This window comes from Drosophila virilis, chromosome 3, assembly GCF_030788295.1.
Source record: "Drosophila virilis strain 15010-1051.87 chromosome 3, Dvir_AGI_RSII-ME, whole genome shotgun sequence".
Classification (NCBI taxonomy): domain Eukaryota; kingdom Metazoa; phylum Arthropoda; class Insecta; order Diptera; family Drosophilidae; genus Drosophila; species Drosophila virilis.
Window position 1 is genome coordinate 13,480,215 of NC_091545.1, and position 20,032 is coordinate 13,500,246.

Below are 20,032 nucleotides of genomic sequence, written 5' to 3' on the forward strand. Positions count from 1 at the left end.
TCTGACTTACCCTAAAGTATGTAGGTAAAGTTGAACCCTTAAAGCGTGACCAAATAGTTGAGTTGACCTTCAAATATGTTTAAGTTATGCAGATAACACATCAAACGCTCTTCATTTTTATTAACATATGTGGTATATATTTTATTTTGGACTCCATAACAAGAAAAATGATTTTGGCTTATCAACAAGAGACTTAAAATTGTCAACACCCGTTGCTTAAGGCCAAAATAAAAGAAAATGAAACTGAAAGTGGTAATTCGTGGGGGAAAACACGCTTCGTGGCTTTTTGTTTACATTTCCCCCACTATGCAGCTTGCCACAGCCTGACGAGACAAAAGAATGAAAATATAAACATGACTTTACTTTAAGCTAAGACGCAAGCGTAGCCGCCGCCGCCGCTGCCACAGCAGCTGCTTTATCTTATTATTATTATTTTGTATTATCATTTTTCTTGTTTGTTTCTTTTTTTTCTTTGTTTGTTTGTTAATGTGTGCGCCAAATTTGGCATGAGAAGAGGCACGCGTTCCAAAGTGCTGCATGCAGTCGGCTTAAGTTGGAAGCGGGCAATGCGGGCGATGTTTACAGTTTTGGTGTTGCAGTAAAGTGCATGTTGCGCTTTATGGGGAGGAGGGATGCTATTACGGCTGCTGCCGCTTGTTTTTGTTTTTAGTTGTTGATGTAGCTGCTTGCTGAGGCATGACAGTTGCTTAAGTTCTTAGCGGGCGTCTCTGTCTCTGTCTCCGTCTCTGTCCCACTGTTGCTGGCGCGCCTAGCCGTATGTCTGTCGTACTGCGGAATATGCAAGAGTGAGAGAAAAAACAATGCATATGTTTAATTTTAACAGAGTTGGCAACGCGAGCGATGACGAAAAACATGGCATATTTTCGGGCACCCGTGGATAATGCACGCCTTGTGCTTGGCATGTGAATGACATGACCGAGACAAGATGATTAAGACAAACAATTACCACACATTAAGCCCAGTTGCACACAAAAGCACATAATTATATGCACCCCCGAGGGGGATTGCATATGACACCACACGGAATGACACATTACAGCGTGCAATTGGGCGTAACCCAGCACCGATTACAATTTCATCATGATGTGACTGAAAAGAGAACTGACAGCGGGCTATAGAATATTTTGTTAGATTATTAAAATGCTGCTTAAATTAAATTAGTAGACATTAGAGTTTTATTGCTAGTTGATTAGCATTAAGCACACGTTATATACAAAGCAGAGCAATAACAACAACAAACACAACAACAACAATAACAAGCAGACAAACGCATTAGTCATAGCCACGATACCCGCCATAGTTGCTGCGATCACGATAGTAATCGCGCTCCCTGGCCGGCGGCAGACCAAAGCGATCGGTGTCCTGGTAATAACCATAGCCACGATAACGCTGGCCGCTATACTCTGGCTGCCAATAGCCCGCATATTGTCTTAAGCCGCCATTACCTCCATAGCCGCCGTAGCCTGCAGTGCCCAGTATATTGGTCGTCGGATAGTAGCCGCTGCTGGGATAATAGCCACTGCCTCCCGTGCTGGGATAATAGCTACCGCCCGTGCTGGGATAGTAACCACTGCCGCCCGTGTTGCCATAGTAGCCGCTGCCGCCATTGTATGTATTGCCGGGATAATAGCCAGTGCTGGGATAGTAGCCATTGTTGGGTCTATTGTAATAGCCAGTGTTGTATCCATAGCTGGGATAGTTATAGCCATAGTTCGGATAACCAGAACCCTGTCCAAGTAAACCGCCCAAGTTCAGCACTTAAGGGCCCGTAACGAAAAGTTTCAGGTAAAGCCAATTATATATGTGTAGTTGCTTACGTTTGGCTGAGGTTTCAGCAGTGGCCAAATCGCTCGCCTTGGCATCCTGTGCCGCCGGCAATGGCTCAGCCCAGATCACAACGCACATGAGCAGCTGCGTTTCGACAAATATGCGTGTGTATGTAATACACTTTTTCGATTAACTGAGTTCTTTTTGTTGTTTTTTTTTTTTAATACTCACTAAAAACGGCAAACACTTGGCATACATGCTGAAAGATACTTTTTGACAAATCGTATAAACTGCAAATGGAAAGGTACGTTTGACAGCGGCACCGTAGAACGCGCGAAGAGACAACTGCTTGACACAACGCTTGTACGTTAAATAATTCTGTTTCCCAGACGGGGGGCCAATTTATATTTTTCATTTTCCGGCTGAGTTGCTGCGCTCAAGTCGACGCAGACGTCAACGTCGCCGAAACAAACAAACCGAAACAATAATAAAGCTTGGCCCCAGCACCAAGTCGCACTTCGAAGACCAGCTAAAACGTGCGGCTACGTTAATTTTATTACTCATACGACACGTAAAGCAAGTGCGGCCCCAAAAAAAAAACAGAAAATCTTCAAAAGCTGTTACGTTTTCAGGGCTGACAGCCATCTATCAAACTAAAATGATATTTTCTTTAACTGAAAAATTAAAAGCAAATCAAATATACAATTATTTGTAAGCTCAGATATGTTGTGATTAAATACAAAATATTTCTAGCTATAAACTGTGCCCGCCTAGTCATGTTTTTTTTTTTCTAATTCTTGTGAATTATGCCTTGTTTAACCTCAAATTAAACTGTACTTACGACCTTTTGGCTGTGCGATTATGTATTATTATTAATATTTGTCTCGGGCACAGGTGACAAAATAAATGCCTCATTTTGGCTGTCTCTTGTCGCTTGTTTGTTGCCAGTGCGTGAGTTTAATTTAAGATATTTGCGCTTTAAACTTTGACAAACACAAACAGACGAAACGCTGGAAATCGTTTTGTATAACTTGGTTCACACAGATCGCTTTCTTTCATGTGGACCGACGGAAGTTTTTTTTAGGAGAACTCCAGACGATATGCAAGTGCCCAAATTGTTTGCCTACTATATCTTTAATTCCAATTATCCACACACACACTCATAGAGACAAATCTGCGGCAGGGGCCAAAAACTTGCGCCGCGTATGCAAATATTTGCCAGCTATTCTTGTATTTTTTTTCTCAATTTTTTCTTTGTTGCCACTCTGCTAACGGCTTTTGTTGCCATAGGGCGAGCCGAAAAATAATAGCCAAAAACTTCAGAAGATCCCAAAGCGCCTGAGCCCATGTATTTAAAATTCGTTCAGGTAACGTTAAGGTGTGGCGACTAATTGGGCAATTTTGATAGAAGTGCGCAGGATATAACCGACAGGAAGCGACACGCGCTGAGAATAGCTGCTGCTATTTGACGACCAAAAAATATTTATATATATCCAATCCAATTTTGTATGCTGCTGCAACGCATATCTGCCAAGTTCAATAGGGCGGCTTCAGCTTATGCCTACTTTATCTTATATCTTAGCGTATATACATAACCTCCATGCATATCTTTTTTAACACTAGCGAAACGTGTGAACAATATTTGGGCTTGTGCTATGCGGGAATTACAAATTTTCAATGTTGACTTGACACAGTCGTAAAATATGAAATACAAAAACTGGGTTACGTAGCCATTATTCAAGGTGAACAGAATGCATAGACATAATACAAATTGGTTCCCTTAAACGTATCTTAAAGGTTTTCTCACATTACGTACGAGCTATTACTAGAAGTCAGATATATCAAACAGAATTGAAAAGAAATAAAAAGGCCTTTTATGAACTTGCAGAGCAAGTAAATAAAATGAAGACTTTTCATTGGACTTTAATCAACTTGTTTTCAATTTACTTTGAATGCCAATTGATTTTTGATCCAGTCTTATATTTGTTTATAGCCCAAGACAGCCAAAAACATATATATGTTTCCTCTTAAGCATATTTAAATAAATGATTTTCATTGGTTGTACGAATTTTATGCACAACGAACCGCTGTAAAAACAACAAGGAGCTCAGCTCTTTGCAGATTACAGAATATTAGATACGCTCGCTCAAATTTTTATTTTATTTAATATTAAATTGAAACATTATTTAATATACCCTTTGTTAGGGTATCGCAAGTCGAAGCTGAAGCCCGAAAAGTTTTTCAGGTTATGCAAAACCAACCATTGTTAACATAATTTATGTTAAATTTGTAAGAAAAAAGTAATTTTCAAAATTTTGGTTAATTCTCAGTAATTGTTGTACGATGCAAAAGAATGTACGTCTACGTCTGGCTCAGAGTCCAGCTCTTTGGCAAAAAGGTCTTGCATATATTGCAGTAAGTTAATTTATTCATTGCATACTTTATGGCGCGGTGTAAATAATATTTGGTGGCTTCCCATGAAAGAATGGGGCAATTAAATTTAATCATTGATTTTTCTTACATTTTATTTAATTTCATAATTTCTGTTTAGACATAACAATTCATTTCTCCGTTTCAAGCATTTTAAGTATAGAAATTAAATAAACTATCAACTAAAATCTAAAGAAAGTGAACAAAATACAGATTAATACATTGAAATACAAAAATGCATAATAAACAACATGTCACAAACAATTTAAATTTCCACATCGTTTTTCATAGTTTTTTTTTTTTCTTTCTTTTTAGCCACATGTGCAAAATGCATACGAAAAACATTTAAGAAAATGATTTATCAGAGGAAGTTAGAGTCTTAGTTGACAGGAAGCTTGGAGTGCATTTCGAGTACAAACACAAAAGCAAAATTATTATGTTTTTTAAAGAAAAATAAAAGAACACATTCAACGGCAGTTATTAACTTTTTTTCTAGTTTCTTTCCATTTTTTTCATTTTTTTTATCCTTTCCTGGCTGAGAGTATTCTCGTTAATAAAAACACTTAGACTAAAGCTGGTTAACTGGCAATTGGGTTAGTTGAGGTGCTGCGGGTTGGGGAGTAGTGCAGGGCTTTCGGGCGGTGCTGGGAGCTGGGAGTTGTGAGCGGGAACTGGGATTTTGGGTACTTTCGGTGACGTCCAGACGTCAATTGTGCTGTCTAGGTCGTCGTCGGCTCTTAGCTTTGACTTGCAGTTCCAGCAACGGCTGCCTCAGCCTTATCCTCTACAGGCGCGGCAGCTTTAGCAACGGGTGCCTCAACCTTGATCTCGACGGGCGTGGCAGCTTCAGCTACAGGTGCCTCAGCCTTGTCCTCTACAGGCGCAGCAGCTTTGGCAACGGGTGCCTCAACCTTGGTCTCGACGGGCGTGTTAGCTGCAGCAACAGGTGCCTCAGCCTTGTCCTCTACAGGTGTGGCGGCTTTGGCAACGGGTGCCTCAACCTTGATCTCGACGGGTGTGGTTGCTTCAGCAACAGGTGCCTCAACCTTCACTTCTGCAGGCGTGGCAGCTGCCGCTACAGTCTCCTCAACAGCCGCTTTTGCCTCGACAGCATCGTCAGCCTTAGTTTCGCGTTTTTTATGGTATCTGTCCAGATTCTGTGTGCAGGAGCATGGGCACATGCATTGGTCCTTCGGTCCGGCGCCGGCGAGAATCGAGTGCACACTGAAGCTGTTCGGTATGGAGGCTGGCTGTACGCCCAACGGGAAAGGATCAATACTCTGATATTTGTTGGCCGTCTTAATGGTGTTCTCATCGCAGTTGGCGTAGTACTCTTGTGGCAGTATGACCACTGGCATGAAGGCGATCACAGCACCCTTGGGTATCTTGTCGGGTGGATAGAAGGCTGGCTGGCCAGGTGCCTGCGGCACGACGGGCAATTGGGTTAGTGACATGGCGTTCATTATGCTGCCGAAATTCGTGTTTCCATTGAAGCCGTTGAATTGTTTATTAAAGTCGACCGAGGCCGGATTTGAGTTGGGATAGGTTGTGGAGGAGGTATAGGTTGTTTTTGATGAGTGCGTCTTATCGGCATTACAAACGCAGGTTTCGCTGTTTGGCGTATACGACGGCACATGCAATGGGGGAGAGGGACGTGGAGTTACATTCTTGTTGATGGGCTTGGGTTCAACGTAAATGGTTTTCGTCGGTTTCGGTTCGGTCGGGTAAATGGGTGGTCTGTACGTCGGTGCTGGCTCAAATGGCCTCGGCGTCGATGGCTTGTATGCCGGTACATTGATCGTTGTTCGTATTGGTTCGATCGGAGCCGCCGGCGTCGGCTGTGGATTGTATGTGTTGACAAAGTGTGGCTGTTCTGGCTGTATCGGTCTATATGGCTTGGGTGCGGGTGTGGGTACTGGTGCGGGTGCGGGTACGATTGGTACTGTCTTATGGATATCAAAATTACCCGTTGTTACTTTTGTTGTAATGCCTTTTACTGGTCTATCCGTATTAATAGTGATAGCCGGGACCTTTGGCTGTGTTATCGTCGTCGTCGTTATTGTTTTGGTTGGCGGTCGTGGTGTGGGATTCGCAGGAACATGGATAGGAACGGTATTTGGGAAAGAAGGTGGAATATAGGTTAGTGGTGTTTTAGTTGACGACACTTTCTTAATCACAGAATTATCGTAATTATCGTAATTTGGCTTGAAAGTTGGTGGCTTATTGGTCGGTTCTTTGACTAGTGAAAGGGATGGGGGTGGTACGATTTTACCCGGTTGATTTGGCGGCAGGTAACCAGGTGTCTCCTTGTCCGAATGCCTGGGATCGTTCGGCTTGTATGTCGGGCCTAGAAAGTGCAAAAAATATAAAAAATGTCTTAATTTGTACATAAACTATGGTTAGTTCTACTAACCGGGTGGTCCGGGACGAGTTGGGCCAGGTGGGCCAGGAGGGCCTGGTGGTCCGGGACGTGTTGGGCCATAAGGACCGGGTGGTCCTGGTGGGCCCAACTCTGCGTGTCCTCCATTAGCTGGTGGTCCTGGTGGTCCGGGTGGGCCTGTAACAGATATTTCGCGATTAGTATTGAAAACATAATACTAGTTTAGATCAATCTTGTTTACCGCCTGGTCCCTTGGGTCCTGGACGATCGGGTCCATTAGGTCCTGGTGGTCCTATATTGCCGGAAAGCGCATTTCATTTATACCATTACCCAAAACCCAAAAACTTTTGGTTTTTTATAACTTAAGCTTAACTTAAACATACCTGGTGGTCCGGGAGGGCCGGGTGGGCCCTTGGGTCCCTTTGGTCCTGGAATAAGGTAAGCGCAGTAATGTAAGATTCACTGTAATACTTGACAAATGCCTCCAGCTTACCGCCAGGTCCATTGGGTCCGCCGGGTCCGTTTGGTCCACCAGGTCCGTTGGGGCCAAATCCTCCGGTACCGCCACCATCGCCATTGCCTCCATTGCCGCCATAGCCGCCCTCGGGTCCAACTACATGCACATATGGTGGAGCTGGAGGTCCAGTGGGGCCTTCAACATGTACATATTTGCCAGAATCATCGTGATAGTATTTTCCATCGTTAATACCTAGATCATGTAATTGACTCGTTAGCAAAAATCCGACAGATTCTATATATCTCGCCTTACCATTATAACTTCCGCCTCTAGGGTTATTATATTTACCGGCTCCTATAGGGAATAAAGAGTAATGTGATGCAAAGCATACGATTATTAAACTTGTAAGGATATGTATAAAGAGATCGGCTGATTTTCGACTCGAACTACGTATACATAATGTAACTACGAACTAACTACGAATTACAGTGCGTACATAGTGCTACATACACGGGTAGGTGCTACAAAGAACATTTTGATAGACCTACATATAACTTACAACTACGGGGGATTTGCTAAGATACCAAACACCAATAACTAAAATACATGCGAAAACATCATGCGTTGGGTAATCAGCTTGATATGGGTTAATTACAACGGTTAAACTAAATATCAAAATAAACCAAAATACCAAAAAATTAGTTAGTTAATCAATAACCCGTTAGTAATATTGCTCAAGCAGTTTTGTATGTGGGCGTGTCAATGTGCAGGGTAAATAAATAATTATACAAATGTGCCAAGGTATCCGAAAAGTGAGTAATACGCATGTTTGCATGTGTGCATGTGTGCATGTGTGCATGTTTGCATGTGTGCATGTTTACGTGAATGCATGTGTGCATGTGTGTGGAAGCGTGCGCTTCCTGAGTAAAAGATGTATAGTTCTCGTGCATGAACGCATAAGTGAGAAAGTAACTGAAAAATATGTGTAAGTGCGTAGTCTCTCAGCCAAATGCTGAACTGAGAAACAAAACAGAAAACGATGATACAAAGAAAATAGAAATAATAATTGGCTTTGCCTTTGATCAAAAACCGATTTGGCCTTTGATAGCAGATGGAAAAGATGGATACAGTACAAAGACAGAGATATATATAAGTAAACAGAGAGTGAGAGAGAAAGAGAGAGGGAGATAGACAGAAAAAGAGGTAGAGATAGATAAAGAGAGATTTATTGCTTGATTGTGCGCTCTTAGCAAAAGTGCTCTAATAACGATAAAGATAACTATGTGGGGGAGGGTTTGGGAGGTGCCCTAAAGTTGCCCTGCTGTGTGGTGTGTGCCTGAGTATTTAAAATTTGTGTGTTTTTTAAATAATAAAAAGAGGTGTGTAACAGATATTAAATTGGTTTCAGAGTTTCTTGGCTGAAAATAAAAACAAGACTGCTTAAAATAAATCATAAATAAATGTACATTAGCATAATAAAGGCATAAGATATATAATTTAAATGAAACTTAGAGCTAGGCCAGCAAAGCAGCGTAAAATTTGAACAAACCGCTTGCGTATGGGGCAGCATATTAAATAAAAATAAAAAAAATAGAGAAAGAAAAATACCTGTCAATTGATTTACTTTAGTGGCGACCCCCCATAACCGCTCAGCGGCTCGTTCAAATTTTGATTTTGTCTGTGCGGCGGCGCAATTACAAATCGCAAGTGATCTAACCTGAAGTGTATTTGATGGCCCCAGGAAAACCGGTATTTGTGTCTGGAGTGTAGGCACCATTATTGCCGTTCTGGTTGCCGTTATAGCCGCCATTACCGCTGCCCGGGCGGCCACCGACGCCGCTGCCAGTATTGTAACTGGCGCCTGGACGGTTACCATCACCGGCACCTGTATTGTAACCGGTGCCTGGACGGTTGCCATCACCGGCACCTGTATTGTAACCGGTGCCTGGACGGTTGCCATCACCGGCACCTGTATTGTAACCGGCGCCTGGACGGTTGCCATCACCGGCACCTGTATTGTAACCGGTGCCTGGACGGTTGCCATCACCGGCACCTGGATGGTTGGCATCACCGTCATCGATGTTGCCACCATTGCCAGGGCGATATTGGCCAGCACCGCCCAGAGGGCCAGGACCGGTGGCATCACCGCCGCCAACACCGGAACCTTTGCCGGGAGGATAGACGCCAACACCGCCAGGGCCGGAACCGCTGCCGGTGTGGTAAGCGCCACCATCACCAGATCCGGTACCAGTGCCAGGACGGTATTTGCCACCATCACCTTGGCCGGAACCATCGCCAGTTTGGTATCTGTCACCGCGACCAGCGCCGGAACCGGCGCCGGTTTGGTATTTGTCACCGCCACCGACACCGAAACCGCCGCCCGGGCCTGTGGCATCTCCACCACCGATATTGTTGCCAGCACCGCTGCCAGTGCGATCGCCATCCCTATATACCGGTTTTCCTGAGGCTCCCGATCCCTCGCCGACTGGTCCCGGAGGTCCTGGTGGTCCGGGTGGTCCTTTGGGTCCAGGTGGGCCGTTGGGCCCATTGGGTCCATTGGGTCCGTTGGGACCGGGAGGACCGTTCGGTCCGAATCCTCCATTTGGTCCAAAGCCACCATTAGGTCCGAAGCCACCGTTTGGCCCGCTGGGTCCGCCATTGGGACCGAATCCTCCATTCGGACCAACTGGTCCTCCGTTGGGACCGAAACCGCCATTAGGGCCGGTTGGTCCTCCATTGGGGCCAAAACCGCCCTGGGAACCCACAACATGTTGATAGCGATTATCTTCTGGATTGTACTTTCCATCATCTGAAACACAAAGATTTGAATCCGCCACAACACCGCGTGCTCCCAGACAAAAGCTCACTGCCGGGTCTAAGAGATGCCACCGAATGGAAGGACGGAGCCTGAACGCCAGGTCCCTCGTTTGTGTGTCCTTCGTTTGTGTTGAACAAGCCCTTCGGTCCTTGCTTGTGAATGGGCAAACTCTTCTGGCCCTCACCCTTCAGTACAGGTATGTTAAACGAGGAGAGCGATGAGCCAGATGTGCCAACGCCCTTGTTCTTGTTCTAGAAATACGATCGCACATAAGTAGCTGTCCGGGTGATCTCACTGCGTCTTCTTACATCATCCACTACAAAATAGGGTATGTCATGGATGGCACCGCCCTCAAACTTGCCGCAGCCAATGGGAAAGTAGAGTTCGTGCCACTGCAGCAGGATGCCAGGTTTGGACGGTCCACCGTTCGTCTCATTGTACAGACCGGGCGGGAAGGTCTCCACTGGTTTCTCCGGCTCCACAGTGCGGTAGCCATGCACATCGGCCACATAGTGTGTGGCGCGCAGCAGATGATAGGGATCGATCAGACCATAACAGCCATAGGTGACGCCATCAGGGCCACGCGTCTCGTGATGGAAGTTTCCAGTCTTACCGACATCGTAGCCATAACGATAGGCGTCTGAAGTATTTTATGGTTGTTGTTGTTGTTGTTGTTGTGTTGGATTGGATAAGGTTTTTGGTTCGGTTTGGATTTGTTTTTTTGTTGGAGGGGGTTTTTGTTGAAAGATAATGTTTTTTTTTTTAGAGTATAACGTTTTGTTGTTGTTGTGATTGAGAGTTTGAGTTGGCTGAAAATTGTGCTGTGAAATTTGCTGTAGAAGTTTGCTGCACCTACTCTAAGACTGCCTAACATCAATTTATATAGCCTGCTTCTGGGCGCTGTAACTGTAAGAGTTGAGGATATGCCTACATATCGTACATATGAAATTGAAGAGAAGAGAGAGCGAGAAAATGTCTTGTGGTGTTTTCTTGTGTGTTGTTTGTTTTTATTGTCATTGGGTGTATATATATATTTTTTTGTTGGTTTGATTGTGTGGGGTAGGTTTTGGGCTTAATATTGGATAATGGCGAGGAGAGTATGAGTATGCGAAGCCTTTTTAATTTTTTTGTATTTTATGTATAACTTTTTCCACTAAGAACAAAATAAATACATAAAAAATATATAGAAATATATATATATATAAGAGAGAGAGAGAGAGAGTGTGTGTATGTGTGTGTGAAAGAGAGAGAGATAGAGAGATTAGAGCGCAAAAGAGAGGATAGATAGAAGATAGAGCGATTTTGTTGTTGATTTTTGAGCATATATACAATTTGACTACGATTTCTACGGTGAGTTTAGTAAAGCTGAGCTACAAGGGTAAAAAATAGTAAATTATAAAAAAGACAACTACGATAGATAGTTTGTTGTTTGTTGTTGTTGATTGTTTGTTGTTGTTGTTGTTTCGTTTGATTTTCGATTTCGGTGTATTAATGTGTAAGTTTTGATCGAAACTGCTGAAGTTGTTGGTTTGGGGGCGGGTAGGGACAAGACGATAACTTAAAGCTACTCAATAATACAAGAATAATATAAATTGGGGCAACTACTTAAAAACAAACAAATTACAAAATACAAATCGAGCTACTTGGTAAAAATACGATTAACGAGTTACAGGGCGAAACGATGTACACAAAAACTAACAAACTGTATGAATGGTTGTTTTTTTTTTTTTCAAATAGATTTAGTCGTTATGATATAGATTGGATACGATGATACAAATTTCAAACTAATATATTACAATTTAAATGTGTGGGAAGACAAATTTTGATATAATTTCAGAATTCTTTTCGATTTTTTTTTTTTCAGTTTTGATGTTTTCAATGTGATCAAGCGTATGTGTTAAATTGATAAACGTCATTACTTACTTGTGTCAAAGTTTGAGGAATAATATTGTTGGTTCGTTGTCTTTTGATCATTGATATCGACAATCAGACGTCGATTCTCTGCATCAAATTTTGCAGAGTAAACGCATTGCAACCAAATGCAAGCGACGACCTGCAAATGAAGGGTAAAATAAGTATTATATAATTTGGTAAGATATAACATACATATCAATAGCCTAATGAGCAGCTGTCAAGTGGCAATAGTGGCATGATAAATGTGAACGCCTTATTGTCAGTGCAATGTCATGCAAGACACGCCCACAACTTTTGCTTTTAACATACAAATTTTTGTCTCTTTGGCGTATTGACTTAATTTACATAGACCACAGCGAGCGTGTCAGATGACTCAAACAAAGATGCCTCAGTCAAGGCAGTTAGTCTGAGAGCTCAGCTTGGCACTGGCTTTTGTTGTTTCTGTATTCAAATCAGCCAACCATTTAGATCCGGTTCGATACGTTTAGTTTGCAAAATTAAAGCAACCAAATAATGCCCAAAAATGCCGCTCATATAGGCAGGCAAAATGTCAAAGGCGTTAAATATATATATAAATGGGTATGAGTATTTAGTCGAATTCTTGTTTTCAGTCAAGTTTTGCCCGTCAGGCATCAGAAAGATGACAATCATTTTGTTGAACTGGAATTGCGGTGCTTTTAGCTGCACCTACTAAGTCAAATTTGTGCGCATTTGTCGCAGCAAATTGCTGCCACGCTGCATGAGCAAACGTAGATACATTTGTATCTTTTAGCCGCTTGCGCATCCGTCAGCTACGCATAGTCTGCGAAAAATGTCAGCGCCAGCAAACCAGTTGATTTTACTAGCTGTGCTGACAGCTATGCTCAATTAGCTTAGATATTAATGCACTGTAAGGCATATTGAATGACAGTCAAATCAATGTAAATTGAATTGCCTTTATTTCAAGAGGAAGAGAGAGAGGCTGTCTGCGTTGATTTTGCAAGACTTGTGCCCACTCACTTTTTACCCAAAAACCCAAATTGAAAATAACCTGAAAACACGTATCTTTCTTGCGTATCTACGAAATGAAAATTTACATATTTTTAATCAGATAGTACATAACTTAACTCGAGTTCCGGCAATGCTCAACAAAAAAGAAAAACTTCCTTATAAAGAAACCAGTTCCATAGTATTTTTATGTTGAACAAATATCTAGATACTAATATTGTAGAATTCATTAAGCAATAATTCTTAAATATGTCTCTTAATAGACACTACTCGAGGCTACCAAGAGCTACAAAATTTGGCCACTGACCTTGGCACTAAGCTAAATAATTTATTAGTATTTACACGTGTTTTTTTTTTTTTTTGATGAATTTATTAGATAATTTGTTTATTTGTTTAACTGTTTTCTATTGTCTTTTACTACAAATTTGTATCTGCCATTTTATACAAAATAAATCGACAATTTTTGGGCGCGACTTGGGTGCGTTTGGGTTAAGGTTACCAGAAAAGAAAACTGAGAAAAAAAATATGAAATATGTACAGAAAACAAAGATATAAATTGGTAACGCCCAGCTAAATGCAGCTGTAAAAATGCAACTAATACAGTTTTTATTATTTATTTATAAATTATGGTTATTAATAATCCTCAAGCGTGGACAATCACGTTTAATTGTCAGACTTAATGCCCGTAAAATTAATGCCAATGAGCCAAAAATTTGAAATGCGATAAGGTCAATAATTTGATATAGCTTATATCAATATCAAACTGAATATGCTTCGCAGCTCACGTCAATACAATGAAAAGCAAAAACGAAACCATTTGAAGGAGGCTGAACTCGATTTGCTCGACGCACACTCAAAGCCTGAGCACCAGCTAAAGCACACACACAAGAGCCAATGGAATCTCATTAATGCAAATTTGTTTTAATGGCCGAGCCAACGAGGCTGGAAACTGAGTTGTAGCTAAATTATAATAGATTCCGATTGTTGCAAAATTCTTCGGCAATCAATTCATAAACATTTATGCAGCTGATGCTGGCTATCAAGGTGTCGGCTACCTGTACGCCTGCTCCAAAATCTCCACAAATCAAAATAATCATATAACCAATAATCATATAATCATATTTTATAGTTTCTTTTTTTTTTAATTTTTAATTTGTGTTCATTTATTGCAGCTGCTGACAACGGAGGTCGTCGTGTCACCCACATATCTAGCGGCAACTTTAACGGTTTCTGTTTTGACTACAATTTCTTTGATGGGGCATCAATGTCCGTCGCTCTTCCTCTTGTTGCACACACATGACTCATTTACAACATTGACCTTTTTACCAAAAGAAATGAATAATGTTGTAGCGAAAACTTTTCGTCAGATTTACAAAATTTCATCTATGAAATTTTGCGAAGTTTTACCTCAGCTGCGAGCGGGGCTCATAAATATGCGTTAAGCAAAAATTAAAGAACTTTAAATTAAATATTGTTAAAGCTTTACAAACTTTAACGAGATTTTAAGCGAAGCTGATTGATGTGACGGAAAAACTGGGCCAGTTTAAAGCTGTTTTAAACTTGTTTAACAAACTTTAAGCTTGCACTTAATATATTTTTCAAATTATTTTCAAGCATCTGTAAAGCATATTAAAATGCAAAATTGATCAGAAATTGCATTAATAAAATTTGCAAATGGTGAAAATAAATTAAAGCTGCGGGATATTATGGCAAACTTCAATCAACTAGCTCTCATACGCGCACACATCATAATTGAGTTAATTAATTGGCTAACCGCGCCCATCTATTGCCACCCACATGACTAATTACCCAGGCTTTAAGCCATTGAGCTGTCGGCATTGGTAAAAGTAAAGCACAAAATCGTTTGTTATATTTAATTAATTATTCAGGGACTGGCAGCTACCGCACCCCAGCGGGCGAACTCTTGTGGCATGCCCCAAATCTCGGTTGGCTCATATGTAATTCATGCATGACGCAAGCAGTCAAATCGCATTTCAAGTAAAATCAATTTTAAAGACAATTTAGTTTTGAATGCACAGTTGGCATGTGGGCCAGTTGGCAACTGGCAGCTGCGAGTGGCAAATGCGTCGATGAAGCGCGAATAAGCGGCATTTAAAAGTTCATTTTGCCGAGGTGCGTGCAACATCCAACATGTTCTGCTGCTCGTATATCATTCAAGCCCCAGCTCGCCTCAACAGTTAAGACATTGGCAAGCATTATTGACTGTGTCGTATGTAGCAAAAGGCGGCTGACCCAAAAGTTCTGCCAGTTCAGCCTTGTCTCGCGGTCTCAAAAACCATTACAATGAGCTATGAATCTTGCATAGTTTTTTTTTTGCATAAGTTGTCAGACATATCGAGAGACAGCTGGGCGTTCCAACAGAGGCAGCGGGCCACCATACCATATGCCATCTACATATATATACACTACATATTAATCGAGTTGTTCGCACGCACAGTCGTTTGTTTACATGGCAAGCTACAACCACGACTTGCCAACATCATCATCATCATCATCACAATCGTAAAGATCAACGTAATAATGAACATAATCCATGATATTCCAAGTTTTCTCGGCCCGTTATAAAACTGGTTTCAATTTCAGCATCGTTTGCTTGCCCTTTTAACGTCAACGAAATCTTTTATACATATCTTCTCTCTCTTCATTTTTTTGGGTATCTTATGGACTTACACTTCAAGGTCAATTGGCATCTGGTAACTGTCGCTGAACAAAACTGCCAACGACAATAAGAGCCAAGAAATATGTTTATCATAAAATGCAACTGCTTTGGGCTGTGTCTGACCTTAATCGATGACAAGATTCATACGAAAAAAAAAAACAACAAAAACAACAAACAACACGACGACTGCATTTTATTGAAATTATTTAGCTGCAGTTCATAAATTTGGTTGTTGGGATTGTGAAATTTCGAAAAAGTATGCGTTGTGAAATGTTAAGCCCCTGAACAAAGCTTTACGTATTCAGTTCCATTTACAGATCGCAAAAACCAATCCGGCAACAAATCAAACGAAATATGAGCTAATGAAGCTCAAACAGACATTCTTTATTGGTAACAAAAGTTCTAGCAGTTCAATAAAAATGCAAACAAAAAAACAACAAGTCTTACCAGCTTTAGGCGATGGCCTTTTTTTGGGTTTTTCCAGTTAATCCAGACACTGATTTAATTAGCGCAGAATTTGTTTGTCAAATACAAATTTGTATTAAGGAATAGCGCTAATAAGTTCATTGATATCATCGAAAGTCACAGCGGCTGACAAAGTGCAGTTAGCCAAGACATTGTTTATAGAGTAACATTCGCCAATATATATATATATATATATATATAGAAATATATATATACTCGAACGGTTGACACTCGCCTTAATTGTTGCATTTAAACAAAGGCTATTCAGGCCTCTAATTAAAACAAGCCCAAGCTGACATCATGTTTGCTGGCCACATATTTTGAAACCTACGCAAACGCATATACTATATAGTTTTGGAGTTATTTATTATGCAAATAACTTTTACTTTCTTTAAGCGACTTTTGACATTTGCTCAGGCTACACACACATATATCAAATGTCTTTTACGTATATCGTTTTCGTTTTTATTTAAACGAGAAAACCTCAATATGAGCTGCACACACAGCCGTTTCTTTGTTTTGGCTTTAACTATTTGCGTTTTGTGGTTTTTTTTTTAATCGCTGACGAATATCAAAATCTAATTTGCATTTCTAGATTTTTTATTATAGATATATGTGCGATAACAAATTTTGCGCGCTTGCCTTTTATTAGCAATACTTCGAATGATGAGCTAACAAAAGTTCATAGACGGAGACCTTTAGGAGCGCCTTTTAAATGCCATATTGAAAGTGAAGAAATTTGCGGCCATCAAAAGTGAATGTGAACTCAGAACAAAAGATTGCAAAAGTGAGCTAAGCGTAGAAAGTGAAATACATTAGTCGAACATAGTTTGACTAGGACAAATCAACCTCAGCTTAAGCACAATAAATCTAAGAAAATGCGTTTGCAATTACCAATAAATACACTTTACAGCTGTGAACAATTGTAAAAAGCCAACCGTCTATAGACCCAAATAGAGCCCATAAAACTAGCTCCCAGCCTATTTGGCATGCTAAGCACCTGGCTAGGCCGTCGACTTTTACGAGTCGCATAGAATACTACCTTTGCAGATACAAATACAAAACACTTGCTCGGCTGCCAGGGCAAGCTTGATGCTACAGTCTATCTAAATGCGAAATCTTTAAGTGCAGCGCGCAAAGACAAAAGACAAAAAGAAATTCCCGACATTTTAAAATTCCACTGTCAACTTCTGTTAGAGGAAATAAAAAACAAAACTCCAGTTGCCACAGCGAATCGCAGATGCTCTTGAAAGACATTTAGGTTCACAATCTTATAAACAATACGAAATTAGAAACATCCTGTCCACTGACAGAAAATTAACAAAAATTGTCGACGACTGTTTGCTTTTGGGCAAGAAATAACTTCCTGTGCAAACTGTACATAAGAAACATAAGTAACATGGGGCCAGGGCAATGCTGACAAGTCAGAGCGACGACCGCAAGCCAAACAAATTGGCCAACAAATTCCGCGTACGTGCCTGCAAGCTTTGGCCAAGATGTGTCCATGGGCGAACAAGAAATTGGCTCAGCAGACATTTGATGACGAACAGAGAAATCTTGATAAAAATAAATATATATGTGAAAAAAAGTGGGCATATATAACCCCACAGACGTACAGCAGGTCAAGAAACTGTGGCACGTGACAGGTGACAAAAAAAAAGGCGAACCCAAAATATTTGTCACCTAACTTGTCTAGGCTAAAGGTGTTACCGCTGCTGCTGCTGCTCATGATGATATCGCCGTGTGTTTTAGAGTGCCATTATGTCAGCTTCTTAAGGTATTTTGCTGACTACTTGTCATAAATTGTTGGCCAGCGTTTTATTAGACATGGCAACAGCTACCAATTGCTGATTTCATATGGAAAGGGAATGCATCTTAAAGCAGTCAGGTCGTGCTCAATCGTGCGGTCTCGTGTCACGTCTCAGCTAAAGTTCATTAATTTAAGGCGACCGCAGTTACAAGTTTTCTTCTTTGCAATTATAACAATTAGCATACGCCAGCGAAAAAGCTGAGCATTCTTAGAATGAATTTAGCGCAGTTTTTAATGAAGCATCAGAATGCCCTTGGAACAGTCGTGATGTGTCAAAAACTAAGCTAATAAATACATAATTATTATATGATCTCTATCATAGATTGTGCATCAAATAGAAATGACCGCTAACATTAGCCGGAACTGTGTTTTGGCATGCCTTCAACTTGGTCAACAACGCAATTGCCGATTTGCATAAAATTCAAAAAAGAGCAACAGATAAATTACTCACTTCGAACAAATGCCCAAAAAAACACAATAATTGTAGCTAATTTAATGACATTCGTATAGAAAAAAAAAAGAAGAAACATTTACTGCGCTTTTGTTCGATACGCAAATTTATTTCGATGTGATTTTTTACTGTCAGGCCGCATTTTTGTCAGCTGACGCAAACTTAAAAAAAAAAGAAAAAAAAGGAGGTACAAAATTGAAATCTCAGTAATTACAGTTTAGCAGCTGACCAAAATATACTACATAAACACCCAGACGAAACGGCATACAAGTTGTTTATATATATTGAAAAACTAGGCGAGACTTGGCGCTGTGTCTAAAACAAACAAGACTGCGCCGGCGTTTGTTTGCATTTATGAAAAAATGCCGGTTATTAACGCATACTTTGTTGTATTTGCCTAACACCTGGAAGAGTATAAATATAAGTATATTTTAAAAAATACCCAAGTTACAACTTGACCCGGACTTGAAGCTTAACCTGCAATACATGCCAAAAATATATGAATAAGTGCCTACCAACTTTGGCTGCAAATTAAGATTCGCAAATGTTATTTGATTTCTACAGACTGTGTCATAACCTCAGCCTTGGTTTTCGTGCATTTCCAAGCAAACACGGCCTGAACTCATATTTCGATTATTTATTTGCATTTCTCATCTACCAATTTTTAGCTAAGCGCTAAGTGTTAGTATGCACAGACGGGAATTTCAGTTTTGGCCATGACTCAAAACGGTAGCTGGGTGCCTATTAACGCATTACGATCGTAATAATATGATAATAATTACTTCATAAGATAGCTATGCAATTTTGTTTTATCAACATGTTGCTTGGACATCAATTAAGAGTTATAATTAAGATAAATTGAAGTTTTGATAATGCTGAATGCTTTATCATTAACAACTAATGTTTAGTTAAATGATTATTTATTTAATCTTAACTTTAAGCTTAACACTCACCATGCAAAAAACTGCACGCGCCATTTTGCAACGAACAATTGTAAATTGACACAAGAAACGCCAGTAATTATTTATTTATTTGCTTTTTTAACAAATTTTTGCAATTGAAAAATACTTTGTTATCCAAAATTCCAATCTTGAAAAATATATAAAGAAAATGAAGAAAATGTTTTTAAAATATATTTTTATATATTTTATTTAAGCACAATTATATTCATTTAAGCACACATGCAATTGTTGTCCTTCTGATTGAGTACAGTTTATTTGTTTTTTTTTGGAAATTCTTGATTCAGTTTAAGTTTGTATTTGCACTGAATAAGTTGAAGATCACTGTATTTACTTGGGGGGGAGGGAGCCTAACTAGAGCTCATACCGTGGTGACCGATGTGGACGAACTGAAGATGAACGCAGCTCGTCTTTGCCATATAAACAACGCAGATGAAAACAAAAAAAAAACTAAAAAAAATATATAAAGACCAAGACCCAACCTGAGAGTAGCGCCCCCCACCAATACAAATGAGTTTGGGAGCAGCTCCAGTGACAGTTGATTGTGTGTGTGTATGTCTTGCTAAAATATGGTTTAAAGTGCGTGCCAGTGTGTGTATCTGTATGTGTGTGTGTTTGTATGTGTGTATGTGTGGAAATGTGTGTGATTTGCGTAGCTCGAAACAAGTTTTGTATCGTCGCATTGGTTAATTTATATGGGCAAGAGCAAAGATGAGCCTAACTAAGTTGCAGCTGAGCACGGATCGTATACTCAATAAAATGCTGCTACTCTCTCTCTCTCTCTCTCTCTCTCTTCTTCTCTTTCCCTCTCTCTCTGACGCGCGCGGAGCCTGACACGGACAACCCCTACTTAGTTAGAGCGTGGACTTGCGTGTTTCAAGAATTCAGCTTCA

The 20,032-nt window shown here is 40.5% G+C and overlaps 2 protein-coding genes across 4 annotated transcripts; both read right to left on the reverse strand.

Moving 5' to 3' along the window:
• Positions 1-358: 358 nt before the first annotated feature.
• On the reverse strand, positions 359-2,170 carry LOC6623922 (prisilkin-39). Of its 2 annotated transcripts, XM_032434968.2 has the most exons (4): positions 2,020-2,169; positions 1,839-1,932; positions 1,467-1,778; positions 359-789 (listed from the first exon to the last, which is right to left on the reverse strand). In XM_032434968.2, exons 1-4 carry the CDS (start codon positions 2,044-2,046, stop codon positions 770-772), a joined length of 453 nt encoding a protein of 150 aa, XP_032290859.1. In that variant the 5' UTR covers positions 2,047-2,169; the 3' UTR covers positions 359-769. The 2 variants fall into 2 exon arrangements, with proteins under 2 accessions (XP_032290859.1, XP_002047381.2); XM_002047345.4 differs by lacking the exon at positions 359-789 and having other exon boundaries at positions 1,174-1,778; positions 2,020-2,170.
• Positions 2,171-5,687: 3,517 nt separating this feature from the next.
• frm (farmer) lies at positions 5,688-19,571 on the reverse strand. 2 transcript variants are annotated; one of them, XM_032434866.2, is made up of 11 exons: positions 19,474-19,571; positions 19,134-19,269; positions 11,797-11,926; positions 7,368-7,409; positions 7,092-7,307; positions 6,982-7,026; positions 6,840-6,890; positions 6,632-6,775; positions 6,491-6,565; positions 6,185-6,254; positions 5,688-5,829 (listed from the first exon to the last, which is right to left on the reverse strand). In XM_032434866.2, the coding sequence occupies exons 2-10, from the start codon at positions 19,155-19,157 to the stop codon at positions 6,229-6,231; spliced, it is 753 nt and encodes a 250-aa protein (XP_032290757.1). In that variant the 5' UTR covers positions 19,158-19,269; positions 19,474-19,571; the 3' UTR covers positions 5,688-5,829; positions 6,185-6,228. The 2 variants fall into 2 exon arrangements, with proteins under 2 accessions (XP_032290757.1, XP_070064151.1); XM_070208050.1 differs by lacking the exons at positions 5,688-5,829; positions 6,185-6,254; positions 6,491-6,565; ... (3 more) ...; positions 7,092-7,307; positions 7,368-7,409 and adding exons at positions 8,688-9,864; positions 9,923-10,124; positions 10,182-10,513.
• Between the last annotated feature and the right edge of the window lie 461 nt (positions 19,572-20,032).